Source organism: Papaver somniferum, chromosome 10 (assembly GCF_003573695.1).
Source record: "Papaver somniferum cultivar HN1 chromosome 10, ASM357369v1, whole genome shotgun sequence".
NCBI classification, from domain to species: domain Eukaryota; kingdom Viridiplantae; phylum Streptophyta; class Magnoliopsida; order Ranunculales; family Papaveraceae; genus Papaver; species Papaver somniferum.
The window spans coordinates 73,401,250-73,423,696 of NC_039367.1; the positions used below are offsets into that span (position 1 = coordinate 73,401,250).

Genomic DNA, 22,447 nt, shown 5'->3' on the forward strand with positions numbered 1-22,447 from the left:
TAAACCCACTGACAGGGGATTCGTGGGTGGATAGAGTCTTACCTCCCATACCAGACGGGCGATGAACCGTTGAAGTCGACTCAAGACACCGAGTCCGATGTCAGTGTACGAACCCGAGGGGCTGAGACAGTATCGTAACTGTCGTCCTTACCTGCAAACAGTTTATATTTAATCTTAACCCTTCCTTAGGGTTTAAAAATAATAATGTCCAAGTCAAAAATAAAGTCCAAAAATAAAAATGTCCAAAAAGGAAAAGAAAAATTACAAAAATAAAACCCTATTTACAGTTTCTAAAAATAAAATAAAATAACTATATATAAAATCTTCTTCTTCACTCCTTTTGGATTCCTCTTTTCTTTCCTTCTTTGGCGATGCTTTCCTTTTATAGCACTTTTTCTCTTCTTGTAGCTTCGCTCCAAATCTGAAAAAATTGAAAAATACCAAAAGCGTAAAAGAGAACAAAAAAAATAAAATAAAAATAAATCTAAAACCTAATACAAATCCGTGTCGGCAGCGCCAAAAATTGATGTGATTATAGAAGTGGTAAATAAAGTTCGTTCAACTCGGACTTGATGAGATTGGTTTAAGACTTAAAAATAAATACAAGGAAAATATATATACACGATTGTCACATATCGAGAGGTACTGAGACTCAGGATTCCACCAACTCATAACATATGGTTCAAATATTAATTTTTTTAACAATTATAGCTCAATAAATAAAGACATGGACTCTTATTTTTTCCAAGGTAGATTCTCAAAATATTAGTTGTAAATCCTAAGAATGGGACATCAAAACATCTAAGCAAGCATGACCCATCAGATGAGATGACAACTAATTAATCAAAATCATAAATCAATTTTAATTAGTGCAAAAGTCATATAAGAACTAAATATACTTACCCACGTATAATTGTAGGCTTTCTCCGTCATCCCAGCTTTGGGGTTTAGCTCTTCATGGTGAAAACACGCTCCAAAGATATAAACATGGCTCAAAAGGTGTTTTATTGAAGAAAAATAGTATTATAGCGAATCTGTAACAGATATAATTGTTACGGAGTCAACTGTTACAGAAATTGTTGCAAACTGAAGATAATAGTTACTAATGGACTGTTACAGGATTCTGAATTTAAGACCCTATGAAACGACTGTCCTTTACAGCCTTATGTTCTTCAGCTTAGTCTTCTTCCTGCTGCTGCTGCAACTTCTCCTGCAGCCTGATTCTTAGCTCTGTAGCGTACCCCCAACTCCCGATACCCCTCTGTTGGACTCCAAACAACCTATATATACTCAACAGGTCAATAAAATCCCGGAAATATCTTCACAATCTTTTCTTTTCCTCCACACCAAGTTACGAATTTATTTCCTTTTATCTTCTTTCACGCGGCTTTTATGAGTTGTTAAACTTCCCAAACTTCAGTGTATTTGCTATTTATCGATCCTGGCATAATATCTTCCCCTTAAGCTCACGTAATTTCCAAAATAAACCAACTTCCCCGCAACTTATCTCTTGCCATGTTTTCACGAGAAAGTCACACAAACTTCCTTTTCTTTCAACTACAGCTCAACCAACTCCCTGTTTTATCGTAACGGATCACTACTAACCCTATCCCCTGATTAAATCCGGCAAAACCTTCTCCAGATCAAAAACAGTAACCCGAGTAAAAATATCCACCTCTGTTTATCCAAACTCGGTAAATCTCCCTATATTTTCGAAACCACAAGCCTTACCAACCATGTTTCAATGCCACAGGCCCATACCAATTGAAATCCATGAGAAACTCCACGTAAAACTCGTCTGAATTCTTCACAGTTAAGTGTGCAGGTGAGAAAATAATTTCCCGCCAAATTTGCTTTTGAACGAAGAAGAAAAGGGGTGGCCCCCTAACCAGAGTAGGGGTGGATTTAGCATACTCCTTTGGGATGCCCTGGGGTGCAAATAACGATGGGTTACCCCCTATCGACTGGGTGCCTCTTAGTAATTGAGTACCCCTTATCCAAAATAGGGGTCCGTATAGTAGGTGTCCTCCAGATGCAACTTTTCGAGCCGATTTCTCCAAAAACGTTTATTGTCCAAAAATACCTACAAACACATAAAACACCATAATAAGAACAAAACGGGTACTAACAATATAGAAAATCGAGATTAAAATAGACACATAAATGTATCTATCAGGAATCGATCCTTGTAAGAGGTGCAACAATTTTTAGTGATTGGTAACCGATTCTATGAATTGTACAACCGAATACAAGTTAGATACCATATATATGTGGTAACCGATCCTAGTACCTAGTCAACCAACTTTTGGAAAGATAGTGTGACCGATCCTAGTACCAACATGGAGGTAGAACCGAAACTTGTTTTGGTAGAACTGTGAAACCCATTAATGGTAATTTGATAGGATAATCAATCACATAGTTCTTGGAAGTCAGATGAACCAATTCTAAACTTGTTTGGAAGTGTGGCAAATCGGTTCCAAGATTGTAAATATGAAAAAGGATTTACAAAGTAAAGATGTCGACATACTTTGAACATGTGCAGTAACTCTTATCTTTTATTGTTCAAAGATATTCCTTAATAGCTAAAGGAGAATCCCGGATCGAAATAAATTGAGAATCTTTTAATTAAGGTTTTTAGTTTTATATGCTTTTAATTTCCGGCAATTAAAATGCATATCTTTAGAAAATAAAAATTGGTAATGTGCATTTACTAATTGGATATTTTCTACTGAGATTTCGGTCAATATTTGGACAAAGCATTCCCTGGAATTATGGAAACCGAATTTGGAAATATATTGCATATCTTGAGAATATTTTAGGTTTTGGAAATTCCTTGGTGTCCAAACTTCCTTGGTCTATAAATATTGAAGTTTGCATTTCAAGCAAACTAATCCTCAGAGTCAGCAAAACTACCTAGTTGAGTTGTTACTGGTGGAGCCGTCTATTAGGAGAGGAAAGTACCCTAATTAGGCGAAATCTCTTATGATTGTTCGTTTTAAAGACTTATTTGGGATTGGGAAGCTCTACGAGTACCGTTGGTGGGAAACTAGATAATTGCAGTTTATTATTAGTTTTTGATTGATTTGATTGACTAACGGTTGTTGAACTTTGATTGCACCTAGTTTATTTATGCTTGAGAATCTTCTCTTCTGATATAAGATTCACTCAAACTAGATCGAAGTTTCGACGGGGATCTTTAGAACTGTTTGTAGATCTAAAGACGTCTTGTGATAATCCATTGTTAACAGACTCCGTTCTGTGTGTGATTGACCACAAGAGATTCAAGTTGATTGTGTGAGGGTGTTTATTGAAGATCTAAGAAGATTTGAAGACGAAGAAGATTTCTGATTTGGGTTCATAATCTTTGGTGTGCACAAAACTTGATCGGCTGGGGAGGATCCAACTATAATAGGTTTATCTTTGTGATAACCTTGATTGATTAGTTGAGTAGATCGACATCAATACGTTTCTTTGTGATTCGAAGTATTGATTGCAAATTCTTGACAATTACTTTGGTAGTTGTTATTGTATTGATCTATGAACCTGACAAAGGAGTTTATTGGATAAACGGAAGAGCCTTTTGTTGTTCCTTTACTGTTTAGAATACGAACCAAAGGAATTGTTCCAAGTGCGTGACTTATTGCAAGTTGGAGGCGTAGGGATACAAACGGAACTAGGTGAACTATAAGTTTAGTTGCTTGGTACCAACTATACGAAGTTGGTTTAGATTTTGTATAGCGGCTTAATCCTGAGAGTATTCAATTCTGGACAAGGTCCCTGGGTTTTTCTGCATTTGCGGTTTCCTCGTTAACAAAATCTTGTTGTGTCTTTTTCTTTTCTATTTCCGCAATTATAATTGTTTTATTATAATTAGAAGTAAAATACACAAACGTTAATTCCTATTTGCTTGATAGCAATCCTATTGTGTTTGGTTAAGTCCGAACCTATTATCAAGTAAACATACTTCGTTGTTGTATTGTCTCGATCTTGTATCCATAGTCAATCACACAAGTTATCTTGTTGTCGTTTTGTCTCGATCTTGTATCCACAGACGATCATACGAAGTGTGAACTGATTATTTGTATTGTCTCGACTCAGTCCATAGACAATCACTTTCGGAGAAAGGACTTATAGGTGAAAAAGTTTTAGATTGAGGTATATTTGGGTACCCTCGTCTTTTCAACATAGTTCCGGTGAGAGCCAAAATTGTTGTGTACAAACCTGAAACTCATACTGAATGTGGTTTTTGTAAATGTAGTTCTGAGACTGTGATTCACTTATTTTTTTAGTGTAGCTTTGCTGGTACTGTCTGGATGTCTATGAACATTAACATAGATCAGATTGCTAGTAATTTCTCAAATATTCAGAATTAATCTCTAAGCTAATTATGAACAAAGAGGCAATTTAAGCGATATAACTCAAAAATAAGAATATATCTTCCCTAGCTATGTACAAACGTAAAGATTATTGTTCACTCTTTGTTCCTTGATGGTTATGCATTCAAGGAGATGAAAAGATTCCTAGAGACCATCTTACGGAATCTAATTTGCAGTAATTTCACAATAAGTGTAATCGAGGAGAGATCAATACTGAGGTTCTCAAAAAGTTTACTCCTCTTTAACCAGAGACGAACAAAAAAAGTTAAGAGCTTAACTTTTGAGCATTATATGAAATATCAGTTCTAATCACCAGAATATGATAATGGATAGTTAGAAAAAATAATCTCCAAATTCTTAAACGATCCTTGAAAGTTGTTTTGATATTTGTAGGTACAAATTGTTGGAAAATGGGTTAAACAAGAGGATGAATAAAATCACACAGAGAATGGTGTACCCCCGACTCCAAGGATCTTTCAATTCTATTAGACAATAATTCGACCTTTCCCAAAAATGGCGAGTACAACAGGTCAAGGATTTATGCCTTCAGGATAAAATGAATCTCTAACACCGTAATCAAATTCAAGGATTATACTTTCATGACCCGACCGATATCATATTGTTTAATATTTCTGATGATGCTATTAGAAAGGAAGAAAATAATAAGATTTGAAGAGAAACAATTATTGTTATTTATTCGGGGTTTCATGTCCATTAGAGATGTTTGTTCATCGTCAACAAACATCGTCAAGAGGCACCAATGGTAGTTATTGACAAGGCAGACGTCCATTCAAATTTAAAAATATTTCAAGTTAAACCAGGAAAAATTTCAACCAAACATTGTCTCGCACTCTGCTAAAGGGCGTTACCCTTAGATCTGAAAGGTCAGGTCGACCATAACCCCGGGGGCTTACACTACCGAAACCCCCTGTCGTACAGACAAACCTAATGCATATGTTTTGAAAATATCCAATAAAAATATGCATGGTAGAATTGAAATTCGTAATACTTATTTATTTTTTTTATTTTTTTTTATAAACAAGGAAAATTTTGTTAACGGTTTCGAGGTTACAATGAGTTTGTGACGAAAATAAGAGAATACAAAGTAACAAGAACATATCGTAAAAGTACAATACCTAGAAGTCCGACAAGAGAAAGGGAAGGATTACCGAAGTAAGACAAATATAAGTATGAATAAGATTCGATTAAATCGGAGGAAGAATGGTTTTTCTCGGAAGTAAATCCCAACCATTTAGTTTTTTTTTCTTCTTTAGAAAGATGTGCTCCCAAAATAGGAGTGATTTGCTCAAATCTCTTGTAACTAGTGATAAAGCTTTCGTCGTCAAAGAAATCACCGATGAAAATTCCGTAGCCGGATAAGTTGTTGATGAAGATTCCGTCACCGGAGACAACAAAGATGAAGATTTCGTCGTCAGAGAGCATCATTATCGATTTTAGAACCCAACCCAATAACCAAGAACAACCATAAAAGCGAAGATAAACCTCAAAAGAATAGATAAACTACCATAATGGTGTATATAAGTAGAAAACATAATACTCCCTCCTTCCAAGATATATAGGCGGAGAAGAAAAAATCTCCTAAATTAAGAAAAACATATAGGTTTCATAAATATCTGCCTTGATCCCATTTTGTCCTTCTTTTTTTTTTATGAAAACTAGGAATACTAAATTAAGTAGTGTAATAATATTATCATCAATAGGGATATATATATGGACAAAGTCATCTAGAAAAATTGAACTATGCATATATAGTTAGCCAAGCTAAAATTAAAACTTCGCCTATATAATTTGGACGGAGGGAGTAAAAGCTCAGTTAAAACTACTAATTAACTAAAAAGCAATGAAGTAGTGAAAAAATATGTTAAAATCAGGTCCAAAATAGACAAGATCTGAGTAGAAAAGACTTGTTGTTGATGGTTTTGTTGAAGAAGAAGAAAGAGTGACAAAGAGGAGAGAGAGTGTTATAACTTATAACTTGGGCCTTATAACTAATTGGACCGACCGACCGACCGGAGGGCCCGAAGGGCCCGAAGGGAGGGAGTCCCTTTTATGACCACTTTTTTGTAAATTGAAACCTAACAAAAATGTTCAATTTGATAAAAAGATTGAATTTGGTGAGGCTTTTTTTAGTGAAGCCTTTTCACATAATTCTTTATGTATCCTAGATTTCCTTGTGTATCCTATTCTTTTAAGAATATAATTGGCAAGCAAATTTTAATATAACATATCTAAAAATCCGTGCCTTGGAATTTTACAAATTTTATCTCGTTGGAAAGGTTATAAAAAAATCTACGCAATGAGCACAAACAACAATATCAAATTTAGAGTTTTTACGAAAAATTCGGAAGTGTTTATCATTTTAGGCACAATTTTAGAAAATTAAATGTATATCCATTATGCAAACCACCACAAAGGATACATAACACTTAATGCAGCCATATTTTGGTTTATACATCAACTAATTTTCCGTTGTAACTAATAATATGTTTGTACATGCTTCAAAAAAAAAAGTATGTACTCCCCCGTCTCCCTCCTTTTCAAGAAAAGTGATACTTTCACTTTAGACACAATTTTCGAAAATTGAATACATAGTCATTATGAAAACCACCACAAAGGATGCATAACACATCATGCAACCATATTTTGGTTTATGGATCGACTAATTTTCCGTCTCTGGAAAAGTGATACTTTCGCTCCGTTTCTGAAACGGGACGAAAGTATCACTTTTTCTTAAAAGAGGCGAAAGTATCATTTTTTCTGAAACTGAGCAAAAGTATCATTTTTTCTGAAACAAATCGAAAATATCATTTTTTTTCTGAAACGGGGCGAAAGTAGTCGCAGACATATTCCATCTTCAGATTCTTCTTCGGTCGGCCCTCCCACCGTGGCAGCGGTTGTACTAGTATTCATAGGTGGTGTAGGATGTTAGTATTGTACCGATCAAATCAACACACTATTATAAAAACTTCTCACCGGAAGTGATTTCATTAATCTCAAATTCACCGCCCTTTAACATAATTGACGCAGCTGATTAAATATTTAATGTGGGTTGTAGTAATAGTGGTTATAAAATAGGGTTCTTTTCAGACTTGTGAAAGCAGATTTTTTTAGATTTAATAAAAATTATATACAAAAAAATATTAACAATGGTGCAAGAGGTACTGGGGTTTAGGATTCCACCGAATTCATTTCTTAAGGTTCAAATAATGATTCTTTTAACAATTATAGCTCAGTAAATATATAAAATATATTGACTCTTATTTTTGCCAAGATAAATTCTCCAAATATTAGATGTAAATGTTAAGCATGAGGCATCAAATCATCTAAGCTAATCATGCCGCATCAAATCAAATGACAACTAATTTTTTCAAATCATAATTTCAATTAAAATTAGTGCAAAAGTCATGAGAAGAATTAAATATAATTACCCAAGTGTGAAATAAGGCTTCCTCCATCACCCTAGTGTTGGGGTTTAGCTAATCATAGTAAAAATGCTCTCAAAATATTTCATTGATGCTCAAAAGTGTTTTACAATGAATAGAAATACAAGAAATTGATGTAAAACAGAACTCTGCGACCCACAGAAGGCGTCCAGAATCAACGACAGATCTGAGGTGCTGTTGTCGTTGAAGAACTACGACCCACAAACGACAGTCGATGTTTCTGTTGATAAACGACTGCTGCTGCGAGTCCGTTCTTCGTGTTCTTTAGGCGTGTTAATGGCAGCAGCAGCAGCAGGTAACTTTTCTGCAACTCCTCCTGCGCCTCTCTGCTCGCCTCCAAACCTCCCCAAACTCTAGACAGACCTTCCCTGTGATAGTAGCAACCTATTTATACACCTAAGCCTCATTGAATCTCTCCATAAATCCTCAAAAATCTTCACAATGAAGAAAAATATTTTTGAGAATAATTTCTTATTTCTTCCTCTGTGTACGTTAATTGTCTTGGAAATCTTCATAAACTGATTGATACGCATCCTAGGAGAATATTCTGGGCTTAACTACACAAACATGCAACATCTTTTACGTGATTTTCTTTCCAAAAATGAAACGATATTCTTTTCTCTGTTTTGATCGGGAATTGATTTTCTGGACAAATTTGATCGATCCCAACCACCATAATATATTCATATACTCATATCACATATATCCATTAAGTCTCAGCTCTTTAATCTCGTTAAAACACCTTCAAATGTCGAATTGAAAATCTGCCAGTAAAGGAAAGAATTTTCCCGCCAATTTCTTTTGTTTGAATTTTTTAAATGTGGTTGCCCCTATCCAGAGTAGGGGTGCCGATAGTAATTTGGATGGAAATAGTAATTTTTCTGGGATCCTCCGGTACATTTCTGGGACGTTTCCGGTGCATTTCTGGGGTGGCTTTCAGTGCATTTCTCCGGGGTGTAAAACATTACTTATTGAGCAACTCTTTCTACACAAGGGGTATTTCTCCAAAAACACCTAAACAAACATAAAAACACCACAATAAGCAAAAATGGGTACTAACAAAATACACAAAAGAGATGAAAATAGACACATAAATGCGTCTATCAAATACCCCCAAACTTATTATTTGCTAGTCCTCGAGCAAAATTTATTCTTGAAAAGTGACCGAGTTAATCTCGGGTGGGTTTATCAGAGGTGTACCCACAAAAACCAATACCCAGACCCCAGCTATCTACGAAAAATCTTGGAAAGCACTAAAGAACCTCCTTGGTTGGCATACTAATTAATTACAGGAGGAAGTACCCTGACGCGAAATTCCAATTGTTGTATACGAGTTTGCACTCAAGCATACTAAAATTCATATAAGTGACAGAGCTCTACTAAGATAGTTTCACGATGGACATCATACTCGGAGTCAGACTAATCACATGAAAAGATTAAGAAGATGGAAAAAGAAAATTTTAGATGGTTGAAAAGTGAACGGTGTTTCCCATATCTGTCTGAAGGCCTCTGCCAAGGTGAACCTAACCTAAATGACTGAGATACCGGTCTAACTAATATTAACACACTGGCATATACAAGGGAACCAGTGGTCAATAACTTAAATCTAGATCAACAAACTGGCAAATACAAGGGAACCAGCAGTTGACTACACATAACAATAACCATTTTTTTTTTTTAAAACTTAACGACATGAATAGATCTTTTGGATCCAAGCGCATGCTTCTTGTCAGCAGATTACACGATAGTTCCCACGGGTCCTGCATTCCACGCTTGCTTAGGCGACGGAAACAGGGAGAACACACGTATATTGCTATCCAAGTGTTAATACTTATTCCGATTGGTCTAACTGGTCCGGTCTAATATTTTTTTTTTATTTTTTTTTTTTTATTTTTTTTTTTTGGAAAAAGTAACTCAGTCACTCTATTTCACCCTACCAAAGGTAACAACTTGAATCGTGTGCCCCACCAAATCACTTGAAATAAAAGAAAACTAAAAATAGAAAGTGAAAAGGACTCAACGAGATATGGCGAAACTATCATGTTAATTCTAACACCTGAGCTCTGTGCTTTTATGAATAGACTCTATAGATGTTTCCATCTAGTCAGATTGGTTCCTCAACTCCTAAAACAAAAATGTTTCCATCCACTTAGATTGGTTAGTGCTATCCTTAATACGCATAAATTTCTAGGCTCTGGAGTTTATTTATTGCAACTAAAAAGTTTCTCCCATACCCCCAAACTTAAATCTAACATTGTCCTCAATGTTCTAAAGATGAAACTAAAAGCATGAACAAGGAGAAACTGTTACCATTTGAAGCAAAAGAGTTAAGGAAGGATATTACCGTGTTGCATGAGATTGGGTTACCTCCCAAGAAGTGCTAAGTTTAAAGTCTTCAGCCAGACGTAGGAAAGGTTTAGTCAACTCGAACCATATAACAGTAGCCGGAATAACTGTGGGTCTTTAAAACCAAAAAGAGCTGACAAAAGGAAACTGCAATGAACCAACGAAATGAACAAGACTAGCATGCCCTTACTTAGTTTCCTGATTAAGAAATTTATATCTAATTGTGGTTCAGGTTCAGGTTCTATGAAAGGGTCTAAATAGAAAATTTTCATTGGCTGCGTTTCTTCATAGATGGGATCTGAATCACTAGGTCTTAGAGTCTGTAAAAACTCAAATACGAACTTAGAATCACGAAGTAATAACCTAAATAATTGCGGATCCTCTAAGTCAGTCAGATATGACTTACAAAGTTGACCACAGTGAGAGTAGTGGTCATTCTTAAGCAAATGTGTCGATTCTAATTTTCTAAGGCATTTAGGTTTAGTCTCACAAGTTAATATTCGACACATTTGAAATCTATATGTTCCCACATTTGGAAGAAAACTATTTGGTGGGAAAACAAAATCAATCTTGGTATTATTTCCTGGGTTAACCACATCAACCAGATGATGGGTTTCTAACAGTTGAGACTCTTGTTGGATATCATTAGGTTCTGGAAAACGATTATGAAGATAATCTTGTAAGATGGTTGAGGCATTGATGTCAAGTCCCAAGTGAGGGAACTTACTAAGAGTTAAAGCACATGGAGAATGATACTCACCCCCAAACTTAGAGTTTTCGGCGTCTCTAGATAGACTGGTCATAACCTCCCTAATTTCTAGGTCGGCAATTGATTTTTCTAAGTCAGGTTCATCCTCGCTAATCTCTACGACTTCATCTAAGACTATTGTTTCTAAATCGTTTGACTCGATCTCAAGATAAACTGGTTCCTCTAAACCATCATCGGTTTCGTAAACAGGACATACTACATCGTCTGAAACGGGGGTATCTCTAGTCAAATCCTCGTCCTTTTGAATAGGTGAATAATTTTTAAAATTATTAGGATCTGAACCAGAAATAATATAATCATTATAAGGCTCAACTGGGGTAACAAATTCCTGATCACTATTCCCACATATTTCAGATTCTTCATCATCACTATCCTCATCATCATGATCCAATTTTTGAAATTCAAGAATTCTCAATCTTTGTTTCAAACTACATGGTCTATGTTTATAATATTTCTCATAGATCGTTAGAGGTGATTCCTCAATAAAAGTTGTAGTATCCATATATCGCTGCCCACGCATATATTCACCAAGAGTCATTTCCGAAGACGTCTCTTGATAACGAAAATTTCTAGACATATATTCTCGCAACGTCATCGCAGGTGGCGTCTCCTCAAAAGGATTCATCACCGAAGAAATATAAACTACAGAGGGATTATATACAATCACAAACAAGGCCGACTCGACTCCACCAAAGCAAACCTAAAGATTTCTAGCAAACAAAAAGCATGATGGCTCCACTTAGATTGTTTCTAGACCAGCTTCTATCTTTCGAAAGGGAATTCGTTGCAATTTGAGCAAACCCCTATGGAATCAATCCGAGTCAAAGTAAGTTGAATTAAGGCGAGGGAAGCTCAGTGGAGCTTTGATACCCAAGGCCTCACCGCTATCACAAGGCGGCGCAGTCACGCATTCAACTCACAGAAACCATCATGAACTTTGGAGTGTGCTTAAAGAGCAACCAATATTTTTCGAACGCGTTTCCTATTAAGCTCGTTACCCTATCGGTCTCGTTCTATTTCAAATTTTAAGCTTGGGTTCGCGTTAGGTTTCGTTTTCCTAAGGCGGGCAAGAAGGGAGCGGTGATGAAATCCGAACCCTTATCTTGTATTGGCCAGGCCTTGCCCTTTACTAGGAATTTAAAAACAGTCCAAATTCGTCCTCAATCAATGAATCACCTTAAGGAATACAGTAACTCGCTTACAGGAGATTCGCGAGTGTTTCGATGGACTTACCTCCCGTACCAGACGGGGGATGAACCGTTGTCGTCGACTCGGGCCACGACTCCTATGCCGTGTGCGAACCCGAGGGGCCGAGACGATATAGTAATCGTCGTCCTTCCCTGCACACAGTTTATATAATAATTTTTTTTTTTTTTTTTAATAATAATACCCTTCCGTAGGGTTAAAAAAAATAAAGTCCAATTGTTTAAAGTCCAAAATAAATAAATAAAAAAATTTACAGTTTTCCTCACACACTCTAAAAAAAAAATTAAAAAATTAAATCCTAAAATTGTCCTTTTTTCTTCTCTTTTCGCTTTTCGCTTTAAGATTTTTCCTCTCCAAGTCCTTAGTGCTCCACTTCGAACCTGTAAATCAAAGACAAAAAGACAAAGTAAAAAGGAACAAATAATAAAAAAAAATAAACCTAAAAATTCTACCTAAGCACAAATCCGCGTCGGCGGCGCCAAAATGATTAAATATTTAATGTGGGTTGTAGTAATAGTGGTTATAAAATAGGGTTCTTTTCAGACTTGTGAAAGCAGATTTTTTTAGATTTAATAAAAATTATATACACAAAAATATTAACAATGGTGCAAGAGGTACTGGGGTTTAGGATTTCACCGAATTCATTTCTTAAGGTTCAAATAATGATTCTTTTAACAATTATAGCTCAGTAAATATATAAAATATATTGACTCTTATTTTTGCCAAGATAAATTCTCCAAATATTAGATGTAAATGTTAAGCATGAGGCATCAAATCATCTAAGATAAGCATGCCGCATCAAATCAAATGACAACTAATTTTTTCAAATCATAATTTCAATTAAAATTAGTGCAAAAGTCATGAGAAGAATTAAATATAATTACCCAAGTGTGAAATAAGGCTTCCTCCATCACCCTAGTGTTGGGGTTTAGCTCATCGTAGTAAAAATGCTCTCAAAATATTTCATTGATGCTCAAAAGTGTTTTACAATGAATAGAAAAACAAGAAATTGATGTAAAACAGAACTCTGCGACCCACAGAAGGCGTCCAGAATCAACGACAGATCTGAGGTGTTGTTGTCGTTGAAGAACTACTACCCACAAACGACAGTCGATGTTTCTGTTGATAAACGACTGCTGCTGCGAGTCCGTTCTTCGTGTTTTTCAGGCGTGTTAATGGCAGCAGCAGCAGGTAACTTCTCTGCAACTCCTCCTGCGCCTCTCTGCTCGCCTCCAAACCTCCCCAAACTCTAGACAGCCCTTCCCTGTGATAGTAGCAACCTATTTATACACCTAAGCCTCATTGAATCTCGCCATAACTCCTCAAAAATCTTCACAATGAAGAAAAATATTTTTGAGAATAATTTCTTATTTCTTCCTCTGTGTACGTTAATTGTCTTGGAAATCTTCATAAACTGATTGATACGCATCCTAGGAGAATATCTGGGCTTAACTACACAAACATGCAACATCTTTTACGTGATTTTCTTTCCAAAAATGAAACGATATTCTTTTCTCTGTTTTGATCGGGAATTGATTTTCTGGACAAATTTGATCGATCCCAACCACCATAATATATTCATATACTCATATCACATATACCCATTAAGTCTCAGCTCTTTAATCTCGTTAAAACACCTTCAAATGTCGAATTGAAAATCTGCCAGTAAAGGAAAGAATTTTCCCGCCAATTTCTTTTGTTTGAATTTTTTAAATGTGGTTGCCCCTATCCAGAGTAGGGGTGCCGATAGTAATTTGGGTGGAAATAGTAATTTTTCTGGGATCCTCCGGTACATTTCTGGGACGTTTCCGGTGCATTTCTGGGGTGCCTTTCAGTGCATTTCTCCGGGGTGTAAAACATTACTTATTGAGCAACTCTTTCTACACAAGGGGTATTTCTCCAAAAACACCTAAACAAACATAAAAACACCACAATAAGCAAAAATGGGTACTAACAAAATACACAAAAGAGATGAAAATAGACACATAAATGCGTCTATCAGCAGCCTTTATATACAGGCTTCAAAACTTCAACCAAAACTAAGCCTCGTTTGGGATTGCTTTTTTCAACCAAAAGCACTTTGTAACAAACTTACAATAAACTTTTACCAAAAATTGTGTTTGGTAAATTTTTTTAAAGTGCTTTTAGATAGAAGCACTTTCATTTTAGGCCTGCTTTTAAAAGCTACTCAGCACTAGCTTTTAAAAGCTGGAAAAGCAGAAGCTGTGGACCCACATAATTCGATTTAATTGATTCTCTATTGTAATCTTGTTAATTTATTATAAAGACAAGTTTTACCCTCAAACATTGTACATTTAACATTATATTTCTAACTTTTATTTTATTTTACTATTTTTTTCAATCTTGTCCCACTACCACGTTTTTCCAGTTTCGATTTCTTTTTTGAATTTTTGGTTTGCCGCTTTCTATTTTTTAGGGTTTCGGGTTTTCCGTTTAGGGTTCGTTCAAAGCCTTCATGTCTAGGCTTTCTATGGTTTCTTCTCGCACTTTTGTGCCTGTAAATATTCTTTCACAGACACCCTCGAGTTCTCCTTCTTCTACCTCAGAGGATGCTGCTGCGGATGTTGTTTACTGCCATTGTCCCTTCAAGAACATCAATGGCTGCACTGATAGCGTTCATGGCAGAGGGTATGCCAAGGGCTCCTTCTTGAAACATCTCCACGATAGACATCTAACCTCAGAAGCTGACAGAACTTCTAGCAGGGACTTGATCGCCAGCAGTTCGATTGTTTACCTGGCCTGGGAGAAAGTTCTTCGTAGTTTAAGGATGTGGCTCTGCAGCAGTTGTATGCACCTTCACGCCTGGAAGAAACCATGCAAGGGTCGAGCTGGAGTCGTGCATGATGTTATTGCTGGACCTTTCGATGGCACAGATGTGATCTTCCTTATTCATGGCTTAGTAAAACCAGAGGAGATACATGCTGCGATTGCAGGTGACGCTGAGGTTGCAAGTGAAGCTGTTTGTTCTGCGAAGGACAGTGGTGATGCTGTAGGGGTTCAATCTACGGAATTGCTGAATTTTGTGCTGCAAAGGCAGATAACAATGGTCACTTGCATACCCCATAAGTGCCGGCTTGCTTTCTCCAGGGCTATGAAGATCTGCCTAGACAGAGTCTTAGTGAATCCAGCCAATCTTGCAAGCTGGTTGCAGCTCATTCTACTCCCTGTCTGTACCTTGACCTTGTTCAAACCGAGATGCTCCGCTGAAGAGAAATCAGGTAATCAAAAACGCTTACAGGTAGCAGCAATTAATCAGACCCTTTCCACTTGGAGGGAACCTAATGGCTGTTACATTTTGGTGAATAAAATGCTTCAACAACCTGTTTGTTTGAGGTCCAAGAAGGCAGATGCGAAGAAACAAGGTGCAGCCAATATCACAGCTTGCCGGAGGAAGATGAATTCAGGCCATTTCGAAGCTGCAGTACGCGTGTTATCTTCGTCGGGGGTTGCTCGTTGTAATGAGAAGACATACTCGGATTTGCTTGACAAACACCCACCTGCACCTCTCCCTGTGGTTCCCGCAGATGATGTTTTAGTTGATCAGATTACAGTGGATTCAAGGGCTGTTTTGGGGGCTATCAAAAGCTTCCCAAGAGGAACATCATGTGGCCGTGATGACCTACGCGCACAACACTTGGTTGATGTTTTGAGTGGGGCAGCTGCATCAGTGGCGGACGACTTGCTTTCGTCGATTTCTGGAGTTGTCAACCTTTGGTTGGCCGGTAAGTGTCTTGTGGAGTTATACGAGTTCATTGCTAGTGCACCTTTGACTCCTTTGCTTAAGCCTGGGGGTGGTCTTAGGCCCATTGCAGTTGGCATGGTTTGGCGCAGATTGGTTTCCAAAGTTGCTGCTTTTTCTGTCAGCAAGGACATGACCTCTTATTTAGGGGATTACCAATTTGGGGTTGGTGTTCCGGTTGGTGGAGAAAGTATTTTACATGCTGTAAATCGCTTATTGGAGCTAAAGGGTCATTCAGACAAAATGTAAATGATGCTTGTTGACTTTTCTAATGCGTTCAATATGGTGAGCAGATCTCAGCTCATCAAGGAGGTTTGTCTTCATTGCCCAGGTATTTCTCGCTGGGTAGAATTTTGCTACTCACGGCCTGCTAAACTTTATTATGACCAATATATTTTGTCTTCTACACTTGATGTTCAACAAGGTGACCCCCTCGGTTCCTTGTTGTTTGCGTTGACACTTCACCCCCTGGTGAAGTCTATTGCTTCTCGTTGCAAACTTGATTTGCATGCTTGGTACCTTGATGATGGTACGATTGCTGGTGATACTTTGGAGGTAGCTAAGGCTTTGAGCATTATAGAATCGAAAGGACCAAGCAGGGGTTTACATCTCAACATAAAGAAAACGGAGGTCTTCTGGACTTCTTTGGATCCTAGAAGTTTAGTTGATGGTGTTTCCCCCCCGGATATTGGCAGGCCTTCTAATGGTGTTAAACTTTTGGGTGGACCAGTGAGTTTGGATTTGGGCTTTATTAGTGATATGATGGTGAGCATGGTGCAAAAGACTGTTCTACTAATGGATGCAATCAAAAAACTCAAGGATCCTCAAAGTGAGATGTTATTACTTCGCAATTTCACTGGTGTGTCCAGATTATATTTTGCAATGCGAACTACCAATCCTGCAACCCTACAACCAGCTACCGATCTCTTTGACGACCAGTTGCATCAGTATTTGAGACTCCTAATTACTGGTGATGGTGCAGGTTTTTGGTCCTTTGCAACAAAGATTAGCTACCTTGCCTATCAAAGACGGTGGACTTGGTATTTATACCATGGCTAACACCCGTGCCTACTGTTATCTTGCTTCTCAAAGCCAGACTGCTTCGGTGCAAAAGGTGATCCTTGGTAATTTATTTTCAATGGACAAAGGCTCTGCCTAGCAGTTGTCTCTTCAGACTTTTATTCAGGTATGTGGTTTACCTTCCACTTACTGTGTCGATGATACTGCCCCCCCCTTCCATGCACTCCCTGGCAGTCACTTATTTCGATGCAGTTAAGAAATAAATCCCATACTGATTTGCTATGTCTGTAAGAGATTCCACCTTATGGCAGTGAAACCGTATCAAGCATGCACATGATTATTTACTAGTTGTACCCATTAGTGGGCTTAATCAGTGTCTTGGACCAAGACAATTCAGAGCTGTGCTTTGTTACCGCCTTGGTATCCCTTTGTTTGTTGAGAATAGTCTATGCCCATGTTGTAACAAATCTATGGACATCTTTGGGGATCACGCGCTTCATTGTGCTAAAGATGTTGGATATAAGTTTCGACATGATATTGTCCGTGACGTTGTGGCCGACATATGTTACAAAGCTAGTGTACCTGCGCGCAAGGAAGTTTCTCTTGGTTTTCTGACAGATGATGACAGAGATTTGAAACCAGCTGATATCCTCGTTCTCAACTGGGAGAATGGACAAGATGTTTGTATGGATGTCACAGGTGTCTCTCCGTTCACTGGTGATGGTGTTCGCTCTTTTGTCCCAGTAAAAGCTATCTCTAGTGCGGTTTCGAGGAAACGTACTAAGTACTTGGACAAATGCGTTTCACATGGCTTTGGTCTCGGTGTCCTAGATTTCTCCACTTTAGGAGAACTCGGAGAGGATACTTTGGAATTCTTCAAGCGACTGAAGAATTGCCTTTTTAGCAATGATGCTAGTAGTGGTTTGGGTAGTTTCATTTTTTATAGATTAGGTGTTGCTATTCAAAAGGGTGTTGGAGCTCAGCTTGTCGCTAGGCTACCAACAAAAAGCTTTGTGTAAAACTTTGATTCATTTTTATTATTATTATTTTAAATTAAAAATTATTATTTAAAATAATAAAATATTTAATCAATAATATTTTCTAAGCAAACCATAATCATAATTTTTTTATTAAATAGTAAAAATAATTAAATAAAATAATAAGATAAATATTACTTACATTTTCTTAAATATATTAAAATTAGAAATATAACTTATTATAATAAAATTCTATTTAAAACTAATTTTTGAAATATGTCTATTTTCGTCATTAACTACGTCACCAGCACTTTCAAATGCCAGTTTACCAAACCGAATTTACAGTTTGTTAATTACACAGTGTTTTTTAAATTATAGTTTACCAAACGTCATGCCAATTTATTTCACAGCACAACACAACAGAAAAGCGTTTTTCTAAAATTCACAGCAATACCAAACTAGCCTCTAGAAAATAAAGCTAAGTATCTTAACAAATAAAGAGAATATCTATTGTGGACATAAATCCCGAAGATATTCTTTATTCTCTAGCTAACAATAACTCAAAACTAACCAAACTTAGATAAAACAACAAATATTAGTTGCGACCACGTGCTCGGCGTTCCCTTTCTTCATGGTAACACAAGGCAATCTCGAGCACTACATCAATAGGTCACTGGGACTTGTATCATTTGTATACACACTCAAAAAATTTCGTATTGTTTATTTTGCCTCTGTACGACATGTCAGGAAAAAAGATAAAATTGTTGGACACATAGAATCACGCATAACTAGTGCCGTATCCCTATGCTTTTATATACCATGAGAATATCCACAGGTATCATCCATATTATCGTTGCTGCATTTATGATTGTGAACCGATTCTTAGATACACAGTCCTATTCACAAAAGACATCTTACTAACTATCTCATTAATTTCATTCAACCAGATTTATTTTTTTCTTTGCTTCACTTTCATACCATGAGAAAATTAGCTCATAGTACTTCCTTGTAATTCATCTTTTCTTCCATCATACACTAGTGATCATAGTAATCAATGGATCTCAAGTGAGTGGTGACTTGACTGTCAGCAATATTCGACAAATACCAGAAATATTGTTATCTCCTCCATCGATCTCTTCGGAGAAGAAGAAGAGTTCCTTGGCCTCGACATTCAAGATGGCTTTGTTTTCCGATCTTCATTACGGGGAGAACGCATGGACGGATTGGGGTCCTCAACAAGATGTGAACTCAGATAAGGTCATGTCAACTATTCTGGATCACGAAGTACCAGGTAATCACAATTTTGATCCTATATTTGTTATTCTCTCTTTTTATCGGTAAAAATCATATCTTGTTGAGTAAAATACACGTGGCATTTTGATAAAACATCTTCTGAACTGGAAATGGCAGATTTTGTAATTTATCTTGGAGATGTGATTACGGGGAACAATATACCTGTTGCCAATGCGAGTTTATACTGGGATCAAGCAATCTCTCCAACTCGATCGAGAGGAATACCATGGGCTACTATATTCGGTAACCACGATGACGCTCATTTTGAGTGGCCAATGGAGTGGTTTTCTTCAACCGGCATTCCTCAAGTTCAATGCCTTGAGCACTGTTCAGCGGTTTCAGGTAAATGCACACTGCACATATGAGGTTGTAAGAAAATCCTTGATGTATATCGAACCTTTTGGTCCACAATTGCCTCAACTATGTCATGAGTTTTGGTTGATAAATTTTTGGCATTCTAGAAAAAGCATGCAGCTTCAAAGGTACAACTCGTTTGGAGCTGATTAAAAATGAAATGCATAAAAACAAGCAGTATTCATTAACAAAAAACGGACCTACAAATCTCTGGCCAAGTGTTTCCAACTATGTAATCCAAGTATCTGTTAGAAATTTTGAGTTAAACAAGAGGATGAAAACAGAAACAGAAAATGGTGACCCCTGATTTCAAGGCTCTTTCAATTCTTTTAGACAATAATTCGACCTTTCCCAATAAATTTGGCGAGTACAAACGGTCTCTCGAATTATGCTTTCAGGATTCAATGAAGCCCTAACACCGTAATCGAATTCAAGGATTGTACTTCCTTGACCCGACCAAGAATCACACCGTATAAGGTTCTGATGATGCTTTTTAGAGAAGAAGAAAACAGATTGTTTTTGATGTGTTGGAATGGGAGAACATCTTCGCTACTTATAGTGATATTCATGCATGTTGGTAGCGTCGTTTCATCACCAACAGACGCTTCCAAAAGCCATTAATGATGGCTTATGGGAAGAGACGCGTCTGTTCAATTTTGAATGGAAACTTCTAGGTTTTACAAAGTAAAACCAGAAAAAAAAAATCCACGAGACGATGTCTCGGGCTCTGCTAGGAGGCGTTGCCCCCTAGACCCCCATGACCTGACCGGTCAGGTCGATCACTGTATAACTCTGCGTAGCGACAAACCTTGAAAATATCCAACAGTATCGTCGTTCGATGGTCGGAATCATCATCCGATCAGCTATCTATACTTTCTTGATTCTGGTGGTGGGAGCTATCCAGAAGTCATATCGAGTGCTCAAGCAACATGGTTTGAGAATCAATCATATGCTATCAATAGTGATTCAAGGTATATGAGAAATCAATTACCAATAATTTTTACTTTCTAGATTACTTACTATTAAAACGATTTCTTGTTGTTCTTTAGGGTTCCTGAGTTAATCTTTTGGCACATACCAAGCAAAGCTTATAAAAATGTTGCACCAAGATTCGGCATTCACAGGCCTTGTGTTGGTTCAATAAACAAGGAGAGTGTTGCCACTCAAGAAGCCGAGATGGGTATCATGGATATTCTTGTAAATAAACCATCTGTGAAGGTAATAAAGTTGTTTTAATAGATTCAAAAAATCTTTATAAGAAAATGGTCTTTATTTGCAGCATCCTAGTACTGAATCTAGATTAGGTAATAGTAACTCCCCCGTCCTTGAAAAAGTGGGTAAATGAAAAAGGAAAAGACCCAGTTTATCAGCAAGAGAGATAGTATTTGATTTAACAGTGTACTGCTACTTGATATGATTGTGGTAATAGCGACATATGAACAATTTCTTTTTATGTATGCTTATACACAGGCAGTGTTCGTTGGACACAACCATGGATGTGAACACAAAAATCACGAAGGGATCCGAGTGCTCACAATCAATCATCATCATCTAAGGAGATTTGTGATGATGATATCCTAGTGTAGATTCATTGGCTCAAAACCTTCGGGTTTATCATAGCCTCATCTAACAACTCCATGCGAGGCGTTTGCGCACGGGATATAAGTACAAGCAAAGAAATCAAAACGTACAAGTAAAGATCCATGGGGCTAAATAAATATAAAGTGCTGAAATGTAAATAAGACCAAGGTTTACGTGGTTCAGCACTAAGGCCTACGTCCACGGGGTTTGTTGTTTTACTATATTCTTCACGGTTACACGAATAGTCGAATGACTTTTGGGTTTCCATGTTTCTCTCTTCTAAATGATTAACTTACACTTGCAAACTCTCTCTTTCTCTCTCCTTCCCTTCCTGATTCTTCCGATCTCCTTTCCTCTTGGTGGAGACGGGGTATTTATAAGATTAGAATGTGGGACCCTTCTCTGATGACCGTTGGAACCTTATCTTCTTGTGTCCTTGCGTCTATCACGCAGAGGTCTGCGTTTGCCCCCTTGATCCCGCAGAGGCATCCTCGCTCGTTCCACAGGTTGATCGACACGTACACTGCTCAGAGTGTTTAATGTGGGTAGTTGAGGGGTCTGCTCGTGTCAGACAAGTGTCTTCTGCCCCTGTCACGTCCGTGTCAGCTAACTTTCTCTCCACCGTTGATCCTAACTTCTCTTTTGGGGATGCGGTAAAGTAACTCCTCGGGGTTTATTTGGTGTTTCGTGGCGCATCATGTTTTGATGTTTTGGCCTGCATGCTTTCCACGTATCTTTTTATATACACGTGTCTGATAGTGAGATATATGTGTACACAATGGACTTGATTGGTGTTGTCCACATGAAAAGTTATGGTTGTGTTTTGCTAGGCACACTGGTTACGGAGGTTATGGAAATTGGCCAAGGGGAGCAAGAATGATTGAGATCACTGAAAAACCTTTCTCCATCAAGTCGTGGATAAAAATGGAAGATGGAAAGAAACATAGTGAGATTATTTTGTCTTGAGTTCATCTTCCATTGTCTTTTAACTTTGATTATTATTTTGTCGCATGTACATATGAATACAAATTTAAATGAAACAAGTACTTAGAAAAACTGGTGATGCTATTCACCTCTCTACTCTCCACTTCCTTACTCCCTCCAATCTAAACTCCGTATCTGGGAAATGGTGAATCCCATCTGAACCTGAATATGAATCAAATTTCAGATGTGTGGTTTAAATTGGAGGGAGCAAAGTAGGGAGGTGGAGAATAGGGAGGTGAATAGCATTTCTGTAGATAAATAGGAATTTGACAAAGTATTGTGGTTCCTACTTATTTCTATTACACCACATAATTTTT

General features: G+C 37.3%; 1 protein-coding gene across 1 annotated transcript; it reads left to right on the top strand.

The window, feature by feature from the left end:
• Nucleotides 1–18,922: 18,922 nt before the first annotated feature.
• Nucleotides 18,923–22,124, top strand: LOC113319289 (probable inactive purple acid phosphatase 16). Its single transcript, XM_026567562.1, has 8 exons — nucleotides 18,923–19,209; nucleotides 19,329–19,553; nucleotides 19,673–19,797; nucleotides 20,240–20,249; nucleotides 20,392–20,536; nucleotides 20,615–20,783; nucleotides 21,036–21,063; nucleotides 21,910–22,124. Exons 1-8 carry the CDS (start codon nucleotides 19,095–19,097, stop codon nucleotides 22,110–22,112), a joined length of 1,020 nt encoding a protein of 339 aa, XP_026423347.1. The 5' UTR covers nucleotides 18,923–19,094; the 3' UTR covers nucleotides 22,113–22,124.
• The last annotated feature ends 323 nt before the right edge of the window (nucleotides 22,125–22,447 follow it).